The sequence below is a fragment of the Cheilinus undulatus genome, linkage group 10, assembly GCF_018320785.1.
Source record: "Cheilinus undulatus linkage group 10, ASM1832078v1, whole genome shotgun sequence".
Taxonomy (NCBI): domain Eukaryota; kingdom Metazoa; phylum Chordata; class Actinopteri; order Labriformes; family Labridae; genus Cheilinus; species Cheilinus undulatus.
Window position 1 is genome coordinate 29,945,813 of NC_054874.1, and position 15,293 is coordinate 29,961,105.

Here is a 15,293-nt window from a genome sequence, read left to right on the forward strand (position 1 = left end):
CGCTCTTTCTGCTTATTCTGACCACTCAGCGGTCACTGAGTCACTCGGATGACCATTCAACAGTCACAACGCGACTCGGATGGACACTCAACAGTCACAGAGTTACTCTGATAACCACTCAACAGTCACAGTTACTCTGATAAACACTCAGCAGTCACAGTTACTCTGATAAACACTCAGCAGTCACAGAGTTACTCTGATAAACACTCAACAGTCACAGTTACTCTGATAAACACTCAGCAGTCACAGTTACTCTGATAAACACTCAGCAGTCACAGAGTTACTCTGATAAACACTCAACAGTCACAGAGTTACTCTGATAAACACTCAACAGTCACAGTTACTCTGATAAACACTCAGCAGTCAGAGAGTTACTCTGATAAACACTCAACAGTCACAGAGTTACTCTGATAACCACTCAACAGTCACAGAGTTACTCTGATAAACACTCAACAGTCACAGTTACTCTGATAAACACTCAGCAGTCACAGAGTTACTCTGATAAACACTCAACAGCCACAGAGTTACTCTGATAAACACTCAACAGTCACAGAGTTACTCTGATAAACACTCAGCAGTCACAGAGTTACTCTGATAACCACTCAACAGTCACAGTTACTCTGATAAACACACAGCAGTCACAGAGTTACTCTGATAACTACTCAGCAGTCACAGTTACTCTGATAAACACACAGCAGCCACTGAGTCACCCTGATAAACACTCAACAGTCACAAAGTTACTCTGATAACCACTCAACAGTCACAGAGTCACTCTGATAAACACTCAACAGTCACAAAGTTACTCTGATAACCACTCAACAGTCACAGAGTTACTCTGATAAACACTCAATAATCACAGAGTTACCCTGATAACCACTCGACAGTCACAGAGTTACTCCAATGACCACTCAGCAGTCACTGATCAAACTTGTTTCGATGCAGACTTTGAATTGGAACAGAACTTTGGCTGTGATTGATGACATATCACAAGTCCGCAAGTCCAGAAGTACGCTGAAGTATGCATATTGGGAAACAGCTACTGAGTCACTCTGATGACCACTCAACAGTCACAAAGTCACTCTGATGACCAATCAACAGTCACCGAGTCACTTCGATGACCAATCAAAAGTCACTGAGTCACTCTGATGACCAATCAACAGTCACCGAGTCACTCCCATGACCACTCAACAGTCACCGAGTCACTCTGATGACCAATCAACAGTCACCGAGTCACTCTGATGATCAATGAATATTCACAGAGTCACTCCGATGACCAATCAAAAGTCACCGAGTCACTCTGATGACCACTCAACAGTCACTAAGTCACTTTGATGAACACTCAGCACTCATAGGGTATATTAAAATTAAAATATCTAAACCAAGATATTAAAATATTTAAATCTGAATTTTATACCCTCCTTTTATTTTCCATATTTAATGTTTACTTCCTATTCACTGAAAGCAAAGCTAACTGGAGTCAAATTCTTTGTTTTGTACTTGGCCAATAAAGCTGATTCTGAAATTTGGTCCATGTCTCATTAAGGAGGATTTGGTGGTTGGTCCTGAGTCTGGACCAGTGGAGGACCACTGCTTCATTAGGAACATGTGCATGTGTTGCATGGATTGGTGCAAGATTGTTTTATAAATGGTGTATAAATAGACATCTACTTAACTACAGAAAAAGAATAGTTATAAAAGGTAAATATTTGATAATACAAGGCACAGATACCTTTGACTTATCCACTGAGCTGTCTGTGAGTTATGTTGACTTAAGTCAAATGAGAGATTAACTGCATTATAATGCATGCACTAATGCTGCCAGCCCCTGTGTTTATTTATACCTAAGAAGTTTATTGTTTAATGATTATATTATTTCTGTTGTTTGGGTTCATTTCTATCCCCTGTAAAGAATGATGAGTTTGCATTTGTAAAAAATCTGCAAAACAAACAAACAAAAAACTTAATTAAACTGGTTTGTGTTCATAAAATTAGATGTAAACCGTTTCCTTCTTTTATCAGAGCTTTGCTTTAATCATGAACAGCGACTCTATCACAAAATGCTAGACAAAGGATCCACATGCAGACACAGGACAAAGGTAAAAGTTCATATCCGTTTCATGGAGACAATGTTCGGTATACAGGAGGTCAGTAGTCTCAGGCAAAAGTACAAAAACAGCAGGCAAACTCGGAAATCTAAGGTCAAAAACTCTGTCTAAATACGAAGGATCTACCAGGATACTAAGGCTCGAAACTGGAAGCAGAACAAGACGATCTCACATAGAGGGAAGGGAATGAATGGTATAAATACACAAGGAGAGGGGGATCAACAGCTACTCAGACAATCAACGCAGGTGAAACACATGTGGTGATTACAGACACGGGGAACAGGTAGGGATGGACAGGAAGGAGTGATCTGGAAAAGAGACACAAGGTAAGTAAACAAAATAAAACAGGAAATGACAAGACTGAAAACATGAGGGAAAAATAAAACTTAACTAACTCAACCAAAGGGTGTGACAAACCCACTGTGCACTGTTAATTAATTATCTTACTGTTAGTACAAAATTTGACTTGAAGACCTCCAATCTGTCAAATCTAATGAATAAAATAAATTACGCTTTAATTAGCTACAACTTTCTTTAGTAAATTTAGTTTTTTATTTGAAGCCCATTTTATAAGGCAAATAATTTGCATATATTATCAGTCATGACATTATTAGTTCTCACATTTTTAAAATTTATTTTCAATGAAGCTTGAAAAAAGTCAATGTAACAAAACACTGATCTCCTTTCAAAAAATACAGTCCATCATATTCCTGAAAATGATTATTCATCATTTAGCTCATAAGTACAAATGTGTTCTCACAAAAAAAAATCCTATACAAGACCATTATTTAATTATTTTCCTCCACGTACACAGCAAATCATAACAGAACATTACTGCTTTTTGTGCTCAAACCACCTCAATGAATGAAAAAACACAAAGCTTACAGTAAACATTCAGACATGACTTAACATTTCATTGCCAATATACAGTCTGAGACCCAGCTTGTTGTCCCTCCCTTCTTTAGGGAAGTCAATCCAAAATCAAACTAAAACTTTCTTCTTACACCACCCATCAGCTATCTTTTTGGTCTTCTCAGTCCTCGTGTGTTCCTTCAGAATTTTTAGGACTCTGCCTCCACTAACACTGCTTCATCACCTTTTGTCTCACAGCTGCTGTGTTCTTCCTCTCCAGTTTCCTCCGTCTCTGCAGCACCTCCTTGTGTCTCCTCTTGGCTCTCGATGATCCCATTCTCAGTAGACTCATCATCCACCTTCTCTGGTGACTCTGCCCCTGCTTCATCCGAACCTTTCTCATCTCCAGCCTTCTCTTTCTTTTCCTTTTCTTTGTCCTTCCTCTCTTTCTCTATTTTGGAAAGGCTGTGACAGAGGGACTGGACATATGTGAACACACACATGGGGTCTGGGTTTTGACCCATCATGATCATGTCCTCCACTTCCAGCAGAGGACAGCAGTCAGCCAGAGACCTGCCAGGAAGGTGACAAGGAACAGGAAAAAGATGTGAGGTGAAGCATCACTCCATCTATCTATCCATCCATCCATCTGTTCCCCTATCCCATTTGGAAAGGTACACCGAGGACTTCTTCAAATCAATCACAAGGCTGGCATTACAGTATAGGAACAAACAACCACACACATTCACCACATTCATTCAGTTCGTTGTCCTTTTTCCTTGCAGTGCCTCCTACACCTTGCTAGTGCTTCTGCCTGTCATCAGTCAACTATCATCTTCATATGCACTATTATCTCCTGTAAATAAAATCAGTGTTTGGTGTCTGCCAAACATAGCATCTTGTCTCATGGCCAAAATGCATCATTTTGCTCTCATCATACCAGAGAACTTCCTCCCACTTGACCATGGAGTCTCTCACATGCCTTTTGGTGAACAACTGCCTCAGAGTAGTCATAGGTGACATAGGTGTCTTGGTGGTCTCTTTAACTAGTCTCCTTCTTGTCTTCTTAACTGAACTCTGGGACAATGTTCAGTGCCTTGGATTTTTTTGTATGCATCCCCTAATTTATACTTTTCAATAACCTTTTCTCTGAGTTGCTTGGAGTGTTCTTTTGTCTTCATGGTGTAATGGTGGCCAGGAATGCTGATTAGCCGGTGACTTGACCTTCCGACATAGGTGTCTTTACAATCACTTGAGACATATTCACTGCACTCAGGTGATAGTGGGACTACTAGCATCAAATGGCTGGACCTTCACTGAATCAGCTCAGTCACAGTTATTTAACACTGCATATTTATGTTTGATTGACATTGCTCTGCAGAGACCCTCTTATCCCTTTGACATAAAAGAGGCTCAAATGTTTGTTTTTCAAAAAAGCAGAATTATATTGCCCATATTTGATTTATGAATTCAATAAAAGGGTCAAAAATCCAGTGGGGCGAATACTTTTCATAGGCACTGTAACTTTACATTGGGCCTGCTATTTTCAGGTATATTTCTTAAGGGGACAATCTTCTTTTTGTAACACCAGTAGCAGTAAAAATACTGTCTGTAGCTGTTATAATTCTATTACACACTAAAAACTTTTGTTGGTTCCCAGCACAACCTAGTTCTTTATCCTCTCTTTAAAGGTTGTAAGAATAAAAGGTCAAGTAGGCTATATCTTAAGTGATCCTCAGTTGGTCTCCTAGCATCTGTACAGTCTGGACAGTGGGCCATGGGCTGAATAAATTTGGACCAAATAATCAGCACATCGAGGGGGCATGCCATGGCATCAAGGCAGTCACTCAGCTGGACCATCAAAGTGAAAGGTAGAGAGTACTATAGTGCTTGGGTTGTTGGAGGTTTCAAGATATTGTGTGATTTGTTCGGTTTTCTAGTTGCTATTTGGGCAGCTGCTGTTTGATATAACTGGAGTTATTTGGGGGCTCAGCCTTGCACCCATTTATACCAGCTCTCACTTGGCAGAAATATTCTGGTATCTTAACTTCTATGCTGTGTTAATGTTGTACTTTTAGCACTTTTTTAGCACCAGTACAAATTTCCCGCCGTGGGGCAATACCGATCTAAATTTGATTAATAAAAGAGATATAAAGAATAAGAGTCCTCCATACTCTGCAGTTTGGAAGGCCAAAGTGAAGTTTTTCTCCCTCTCTTTTGGGTTCAAGGAGCTGAAGTCAAAAGCATCAGGAAAGAAACGATGGATCAGTGCACAGAAGGCCAGCCCATCACACCAGGATGATGAGAAGTTCTCAATGTTGACACCCTGAAAAGTGAAAGGACAGGAAGACGTCAACTGAAAGAAAAGACACCACAAAGTATACTCTTAAATTCTGATTATCTCATTCATCTGTGAGGCTCCATGTTAACCTCATATTTGCGAGTCTTGTTGCGACACCACTGAAGCATCTTCTGCTTGATTGAAGCTCCTGTGGCTGCGGCGGTGGATGACTTCTGAATTTTGAAGTTGCGGGGTATTGGTGTCCTAAAAGTGTCACAAGATTGTACAGCTTGGTCAGATGAAATATGTTGTCCTCCTTGCCATCTTTACCTATTTAAAGTTGTAGATATCAAACAGTGACTTACTCGGGAGCACCCTGTTGGAACTTTGCGATGATATCATTTTTAGCAGCTGCTCTGATAGAGCGCGCAGAGGGTCTTGGTCTGGAGAGAGCAGAAGGAGGAGGACCACTCTTTCTTTTTGGCTTCCCTTGCTTTTCCAACTCCTTACTCTGTCCTTTTTCTTTTGTTTCCCCATCCTTGACTTGTTTTTCCTTCTCTGCTCCTTTTGCGCCTTTCTCATCAACATCTTTTTCTGCTTCTTTCTTTGCTTTTTCCTCTTTTTCTGTTCTCTTTTCATCCTCGTTTTTGTCTTTCATCCCACCATCTCTTTCAGCCTCAGAACCCTTCACTTCTCCCACCTGTCTGTTTTCCTTGTCTTCTTTACTCTTGTCCTCTTTATCCTTTTCTCCACTTGTTGCTTCGGGGTCCTTCATGTCAGTATCTTGGCCAGTCTCTTCACTGTCACCTTCAGCCTGCTTTGACATGTTTATCTGGGGCTTGTCTGTATCTCCAGAGCTGCCCTCCTTTTCTTTCTCATCAGCTTCTGAGTCCCTGTCTGGCATTACCCCCTGACCTTCTTCTGTCTCCTCGGCTGCAGGCTTGCTCCTTGGGTCTTTACCTGCCCCCTGCTCTTCTTCATCTGCCTGGAAGACAAGCACGCAGTATATGTTAGTTGTGCGCAGTGGTGTAGTGCAGGGTACCAGGATATATGGAGTATACTCACTCCTTTTAAAGGCTCACTGGAGTATACCCACTTCTACAGTACCTTAAAGAAGTATTTACCCCCCCTTTGGGCTTTGACTCGGCCACTCTAGAACATTCACCTTGTTGTCTTCAAACCATTTTTGTATGGTTTCCACTGTATGCTTCAGGTCACTGTCTTGCTGGAAAGAAATCTTCTCCCAAGCCATAGTTCTCTTGTAGGCCTGCTACCTTTACAAACCCTCCAGGGCTGGCCGTCGAGAAGCATCCCCACAGCATGATGCTGCCACCACCGTACAACAGTGGGGATGGTGTGTTTGTGGTGATGTGCAGTGTTTGCAGAAACATAACGTCTTGTCCAGTGGCCAAAAAACACCACTTTGGTCTCATCAGACAAAATAACTTACTCCCACTTGACCATGGAGTCTCTCACATGCCTTTTGGTGAATTCTAGTCAAGATTTAATATGGGTTTTCTTTAACAGTGGCTGTCTCTTTGCCACTCCCCCATAAAGCTTGCAATGCCTTCAGAGTAGTCATAGGTGTCTTGGTGGCCTCTCACTTGTCTCCTTCTTGCACATTCACTCAGTTTATGAGGACGGCCTGGTCTGGGCAGATTTACACATGTAACATATTCCTCCCATTACTCGATGATGGATTTAACTGAACTCAGGGGATGTAGTGCTTTGAAATGTTTTTGTATGCATCCTCTAATTTAAACATTTCAATAACCTTTTCTCTGACTGTTCTTTTGTTTTCATGGTAGCCGGAATACAGACCAGCAAGTCACTGTACCTTCCAGATACAGGTGACTTTAAACTACTCACTTGAGACACATTCACTGCACTCAGGTGATCCCCATTTCACTAATTGTGAGACTACTAGCAGAAAATGTATGCAGTCACCCATTTCACCTTACATGTTTTTTACTTCATAGACCTTAATTTGTAAAAATCTGATTTCATTTTGACATTAAAGAAGTTTTTGTTTGTCAAAAAAGCTAACTTATATTGACCATGATTGATTTACAAAATCAATAAAAGGGTAAAACATCCAAGGGGGTGTATACTTTTAAAGGCACTGTAAATCCCCTTTCCTAAAATGGAAAAGGCAACACAAACATAAGCAAGTACACTAATGTGCAATTAATTTGTAATACATTATCCCCAAAACTGCTAAAAATTCTGCAAATGCAAACTAGAGGAATTTCAAAAAAAGAGATTAATCACAATTTACTATGGGACTCCTGCTTTTAATCGTGATTTTAACTCTAGCAATGCTACTAATAGCGCTACACTGCCCCTGGACGTATCAAACTCATCTCTTGACACATTTAACAGCATGTCTGAGTGCTTCTACACATGTCTTTGTTGATTTGCAATTCACATTTAATTTAAGCACTTCCATTGCATGGCATATACTTCACATCCATCTGAGAAACCTTCTACAGTCTTTGTTAGGGAAGGGCAGAGCCTTTGAAAAATTCTTGGAGAGTGATTGAACGGCCGTTCTGTCTGTCACATAATTATGGGCAAATCAGGACATAATACACAAAACATGATGTAGTGAATGAATGAATGAATGAATGGATGAATGAATGAAAGAAATTTATTGTGGTTCACTTGCAACAAATAAAACAATTTACAAGATCAAAGTGTAATTTCCAAATTTCCAAGCTAATGGAAAGGGTGTAGGCAGAAGCTAAAACTTATTAAAACCTACTCCTCTTATTCTACAAAAACATAACCATCACAGAAATAAGCGCATAGCAAGAACAACGCTGATGGATTGTTATTGTTAACATTCATTAGAAATAAATACATATTAACTTATCCATATCAACTTACAGTACATTTTACATGGTGTATTTTAAAACTATTGATTCTGATAGTCTTTTGAGCCTTACCAATGTACTGTGTGTTTTTATATTTTCAAAACAAGAATTCCACAAATTTACCCTTCTAACTGACAGACAACAAAATTTGACATTTGTGCGTATCTTTGATTTTTGAAAAACAAATGTTCCTCTCAGATTGTATTGACTGTCTCTCATGATAAACAACTTCTGGATACTTTCTGGTAATTGTCCAATTTTAGCTTTATACATAGTTTGTGTTGTATTGTATTGTATTCAACTAAGTCTGAAAATTTTAGTATATTTAGTTGCAAAAATAGAGGATTCATGCTAGGTTTTTTGTTTTTTTTTACCTATAATCCATATGGCTTTTTTTTTTTTTTTTTTTTTTTACAAAAAATGGAGTTTGTATTTGTTTTATAAGTGTTTCCCCAAACATCTACACAGTATGTCATGTATGGGACAATGAGTGAGTAAATAGAGTGTACAAAGATTTCTGGTTTAAGAAATCTTGAGCTTTATACAGGATTGCAATGGATCTAGATATTGGCTGTACCATGGTTTCTATGAGATTTCCAATTTAACTTATTGTCAATCATTACACCTTAAAATATATTTTCAGACACAGTTTCAATTTTAACTCCATTTATTCTGATCTTATAGCCAAGGTCTGATGCCAGGTTTCCAAAAATCATGCATTTTGTTCAACCAAGGTGAAGTGATAATTTATTATCAACAAACCATTTTAAGTATCTGAAGTTCACTCTCTACTGTATCCAGAAGTTGTTTTAGTTGTTTCCCACTACAAAAGATTGTTGTAACATCAGCAAATAAAATACACCTGAGTGACCTAGAAACCAAACATGAATCATTTATATACAATATGAACAACAATGGTCCAAGTACTGAACCCTGTGGCACCCCACATGTAACTTTTAAAAAGTTTGGATTTGTGTTATTAGTGTCGACAAATTGGTTCCTGTCCTCCAGATAGCTGGATATCTAATCATTAGCCAGTCCTTGGATACCATATTTCTGTAATTTAGACAATAGTAATTTGTGGTCAGTGGTGTCAAATGCTTTTTGTAAATCTAGAAATATCCCAACCATGAATTCATTTCTCTCTGAAGCATTTGTAATTTGTTCCATGAAATCTGTAAGAGCAAGTGAGGTGGGTCTGTTTTTTCCTGAATCCATATTGTTGTTCACAAAGTATGTTGTGTTTGGAAATTAAGTCATTAAATCTTTTTACAAATGTTTTTTCTAACATTTTTGAAAATTGTGATAACAGAGAAATGGGTCTATTATTTGAAAACGTGTTTATCACCTAAGATCAGATCTATGACCGGTGGCCACTATTGTTGTTCACCATCAGTGAAGCCAGTAGGAGGTGAATCAAACTCATGCTGGTGCTGGTCTGAAGAGAGCAAAATATCTCTTTTTTTTACCTTGTTATTCACATTCAAAACAATTTAATATTTTACTATATCACTAAAATGTACTTTTGGTAACATATTAGAGCTAAAATCAACTGATTAAAATGATGAATAAAAGATATCGTTCACTTGGCCACCACATCGGGGCGACAAATTAGGGATTCATAATATAATCAGCATGAAACTGGTATAGGCAGATATCATCTTAAAAAGTTAATTCTTGATATAGGCAGATATGAATGTTTCTGAGGATGTTTACAACAGACACACTGGCTGCAAATATTAGCCACATGTTCAAATAAGCATGTGGAATTTAAGGGTAGAACCAACGGATCCAAGTCAGCTGAAGTCTTTATTCATCCTCAGTCCTTATACTTTAAAGTGTTTTTTTAAGACTGAAGATTCTGGTCTGGACAATATTCACAAATCTGTATAAATGAAAGTATTTGCTATGATGAATTTGTTAATATCAGCAAAATACACTATTGATCATCCCTAGGACAAATATTTGTTTCAGTTTTCAGATTTTAAAGGGACAATGTGTTTCACTTACTATTCAATACCTCTCACCACAGTCATTTATGCTCATGTCCTGTTTGATTTATTGCTCCAAAAGACAATGAAGAGCGTAATTCTATTCAAACATTTTTTCTATGCTTGTGGCTCCTGACAGTAAATAAACTTACATGGCATGAATGAATCCTCTTATCTCTCACAGCAGAGATAAGTTAAAGTTGTGGCTTAATCTACAAAAACAATACGAGGACTAAACTAATCTTGTGACACTCATGTTTAAATTAAGAACATCAATTTAGTTTGTAAAAAAAACATTACATAAGCTGTACTAATATTAGCATCATCTCTTTACTCCAGGGATGACAGAGTCCCTAAGTATAATGAATACGGCGTAATGTGAGACCCACAGCTTTAGGGGATTGGATGAGGATCTCAATCATTTGAGTGCAGCTAACTGGTTAAACATCAGACTGAAAATGGCCACAATTAGTTTCTGAACTTAAGTGTTGGCTGATTTCTTTCCAATGAATGCATGTCTCCTTAGACTTTCTATATTTAAGTAATTTCTAATGCTACAAGTAAGCTGTCATAACATTTGCTTGTGAGTTATACAATCCTTTTTAAAACTCCTGAGCTCATCAAATGCAGCAAGGGTGTCATTTTTCCTTTTAGAGATCTACTCACTTATAAACTGCTTTTTTAAGTTCATATCAGTACTATGACTTGCTGCAGGAACAGTCACACCAGGTCAGGCCTTTCAATGATGACTCATGAGGAAAAAAGAAACTCACAGTGTGTTTGTGCATGAGCATCACTTTGCATTACTTTAGTGTGTCTCTGTGTGTCACAGCAGCAGCACAAACAGGTGTAGCACAGACGTTTCTTTCATGCTGCACAACACCTGCTATGGTCTCAAATACACTCACTGTCTGTTCCTAGAATAGATTGTAGCACCTGGCATCATGGGAATAACAGGAAAAAATCTGGAAATAAATCTGAAAGGTGTTAACAAACCTCGTTCTTGTTGGCTGTCTCTGGAGATGAGTCTCCATCCATGTCCTGAAATCCACTTGATCAAACGTCAACCAGTTTTTTTAAGTCAAACAATACTAGAGGTGTTCATTCAGTAAAACAGGAGACCAGCTTCACAGCAGTCCTTCTTAAAGTCTTACTCTCCTCTAACTCTACTTTGTCTGCTGTCTCCTTGTGTGCCCGTCTCTGTCAGCAGTGCCTAGTGTTTAAGATGTGTCTGGTTGGTTTGTGGATATCCGCCCTCACCCCCATTCACCCGACACCCCCACCCTCTGCTTTGTGAGGATTCCTATGCTTCTTTATCTGACCTTTTAAACAACACATGGTCCTGAAATAGACGCACAGTTTGGTGCTACGAGCCAAACAGCTGCGTCTGCTGTGGAAACCGTGGCTGTACACACACGAATGATAAACACACAGGGATGTCTGCAGTCAATTAAACATACCCGTACATGCAGACACTGTCAATATTAAGATTTCTTCAACATGTTTAATAATTGACATTTAATCTAACTGGCAAGAATGGTTTGAGAAAACTGAAACCTCATGTCTGGATTGCGAGGATAAAGCCTGGACGTAGTTAGCTAACCTTAGCTTGAAAGCTAGCTTGAGTAACACATTCTTTATTCTTTAAATTGCTTTTAAATATTTTTTAGTAATTTTTCTGACACAAATAACCAAATTTCACCCTGGTAAACAATTGTCTGGAAACCAAACCAAGCTAAAAACAAAATAGCGCGTTGTTTAGTTAGCTTTGTGAAATTTGCATTGCTGCAGCTTAGCTTAGCTTAGCTTAGCTTAAGTGAAACTTAAACTGTAAATTTACGGGCCTATGGATGTATTCCAATGCAAAGGTCACAAATTGCTGTTTTTAATTAAAAGCTCAACTAGCTGTCGTCTTACTTTAGTTCACCCATGTGAGATTGTTGTTTTCCCATTGAAAGAAATTAGAACTTTTTCTCCACAAACTTTATAGTCTAATATTGGCCTAATATATGTCATATTAAAACCGTGTACACAAGTTGATAAGTGGTTAAAATGACTTGTACAGCTGGTGTCCTGTCACAACCATGTATCTGCTCATTCAACACCAAACAGATGGCTGTAAAAATAAAAGTCTATCTTTATTCCCAACCAGTCTGTCATTATCTTCTCCAACTCCCCCTCCTTCCCTCCCTTCTCCCAAACACTCTCTATATCCTTCTCCCCTCTGTCTTGGGGGCAATAAATATGTCAGTGCCTTCTTGTCTATCTGTCTTTTCCCTCCCACTTATGAACTAATCACTAAACCCAACTTGTCCTCTATTTTGGGGTGTAATGTTTGAGAATATAGCAAAACAATATGCCATGTTGGCAATTCTGAGTGGTGATCTTAGTCAGAATCGATCAACCAACCTACAGGCTACCCCAAAAGTGAGATTTAGTTTATTTACAACTTTGCTCGTAAAATAATGTATTTAGATTGGATCATCTGAGTGATGGCTCCATGTAAATCTCTGCTTCTGATCTTTGCTTCAGGTGACTGATTGGCACCTGATTGTCAGCACAGGCTCAGCTACGGTGGTCAGTAGGTGTCTACTCCAAGAATCGGCATGCCATATTTGACTGATCTTGATAGGGCCTGTCAGGGCAGCTTCACGCTGATGTTCTGCAAACCCAAGCTGCAGCATTGTTTAAAGTGAGCCTTAGTGCCATCTCCAAACTGAAGGCCAAGCTCCATATAATGGGGGATGTCAGAGACAGGCCATGAAGTGGGCGTCCCAAAAAGATGACACCACAAGAAGGCTGTTTCCTCACCCCGTCAGCAACTAGGAACCGTAGGCTGTCTTACAGATTTGCAGTCAAGGTTTGCAGGACTATGTGGAACAGACTGCACGCAGCCAGTCTCTGGTCTCATCGGGCTGCCAGGAGGCCTGCCATGATTGTCCTTCACCTTCAGGCCTGTTTGCACAAACTCAGTCCCGCTGCTCATCCCACAAATTCATGTTTCTCACAAATGTGGCACCGTCTAGAAGGGAAACTAACAGACTTCCAGCGAAATAAGATGTATTGCCATCAAAAAACAATCTACCAAACACAAATTCCAAAATTAATCTGTTTGCAGAACAGTTTTCCATTTTGCCTCAGTCCATAATAAATACAACCTTGAAAAGTAGATGGATACGCCCGTTTCCTTGTTTCTCACTGGCGAATCCATCTTGCAAAGCTCCCGTCTGAACCGTTTGGGCCCAGTTGGAAAGTGACAGGACTAATCAGCAACAAGGTGTAGTACTTTCGGGTGCAGCGGAGTTGTGACGTAAGCGAGCTGCAACAAGAGACCGGTGTAATTATGGCGGAAGACATTGGCATGGATGCTGCTAAAGCGCCAGTTTTATCAGAACTTGACAAAATTTCTTCGTTAAAAGAAGAACAAAGGACAGCAGTAGGTTGTTTTCTTTCAAAAATGACAAAAGCTTTATACTGACATATCTACAGTCACCATGATTCACATTATGCAGCTCTAATGGAGTTTACTCCTTCGGTAGGGGCACAGCTCACTGACGGCTTGTTGTTTTGTTGCTCTGATTGGCCCATAAAGATGTGACAGACAGAACATTCATCCAATCACCCTCCAAAAGTTTTTTTTTTCTAAGGCTCTGCCCTTTCCCAACCGCTGTGTATGAGTGGTGGCGTGCCAGGTTATAACAAATGAACTTTTGCCCAGAGAAGACTGCAGTGTTTCCAGACCGTGTTCACATATGGCTTCTTCTTTGTATGATACAGCTTTAAGTTGTATTTTTGGATGCCGTGGCCAACAGTGATCGCTGGAAGTGTTTCTGAGCCCATGCAGGGATTTCTAGTATAGAATCATGCCTGTTTGTTTTTTTTTTTTTTTTGAGTACTACCTTAGGGCCCATCAGCATCCAAAACTGACCTTTAGCTTTGTCCCTCCCACACTCAAATTTCTCCAGACTCTCAGAATCTTTCGGTGATTTTATGTACAGTCAAAGTGTTTGCAGTTTTACATCGAGGAACATTATTCTGAAATTTTTCCTCAATTTTTAGCTGTGACTTTTCTCACACCGAGGAACTTCTGCCCATCTTTAATTCTCAGAGACTCTGCCTCACTAAAAGACTCCTTTTATACCCAGTTATGTTACTGATCTGTTGCCAATTGACCTAATAAGCTGCAAAATGCTCCTCCAGATGTTTTTCATCAGTAACACTTACTTTTCCAGCCTTTTATTTGGCTGTCGCTACTTTTTTGAGATGTGTTGCTGCCATCAAGTTCAAAATAAGCCAATATTTTTCATGAAATGGTAAGATGTCTCAGTTTTTATATCTGATATGTAGTTTATGTTCTATTGTGAATAAACCATGGGTATATGAGATTTGAAAATCATTACATTCTGTTTTTATTGACATTTTACACATCGTCCCAATGTTTTTAGAACTGGGGTTGTACTTCATAGTGAATTTTAACATTACCATTAGTCCTCCAGTTTTCCTAAAAGAGGTGCACTGCCATTTACAGAACAAGATCTTGAATGTAGATAGACTTTTTAATTAAATTATAAAACTTTCACAAAATATTAACATAAAGATTAACTTTCTGCTGTGTATTTTATAGTTGTTTCATCCATACGTTTATAGTGGGAAAATAGTGCCATCTAGATGTATACACAAAAAATGGGAAATGTTACTGTTTTTAATTTAAAGTGAATCACTGACACAAGTGAATGCATTGTTTTATTCTGCAGTCTCAGAGAGGCTGAAAAAATGTGATTTTAATGGAGGTAAACGGGACGTTTATGTGAAAGGTTTCGGTGTGTTGTAAATTTTAAATCATGCACTACAAAAAAAACGAGTCATGCATCACAATCTATTTGTCACTTATCTTTGACACAACCAAGACTTTAATACGAAAAAATATTTCAGCCCCTTGTTATATTCTATAGTGAAAACAGCTCATTTTTTGTGTGTTTTTCAGTAGGCGATACATGGGTGACATGTATTCAGACTGACACTAAAAGGGTTGATACTGTGAAAATAACTGAATACTTTGTAGTTTTGATCAGAACAGGTTGACTGAAGGATTCAAGCAGAAAAAGTGCTAAAATATTAAACTGTAATTTTGATAGCACCTTTTGGGAGTGGAGATTTTTATTTTTATTTTTATTTTTTTTGGCTTATT

General features: G+C 38.8%; 1 protein-coding gene across 1 annotated transcript; it reads right to left on the reverse strand.

Moving 5' to 3' along the window:
• Positions 1-2,682: 2,682 nt before the first annotated feature.
• Positions 2,683-11,296, reverse strand: smtnl1 (smoothelin-like 1). The gene is made up of 5 exons (XM_041798079.1): positions 11,102-11,296; positions 5,604-6,223; positions 5,388-5,502; positions 5,132-5,283; positions 2,683-3,530 (listed from the first exon to the last, which is right to left on the reverse strand). Exons 1-5 carry the CDS (start codon positions 11,141-11,143, stop codon positions 3,167-3,169), a joined length of 1,293 nt encoding a protein of 430 aa, XP_041654013.1. The 5' UTR covers positions 11,144-11,296; the 3' UTR covers positions 2,683-3,166.
• Positions 11,297-15,293: the final 3,997 nt, after the last annotated feature.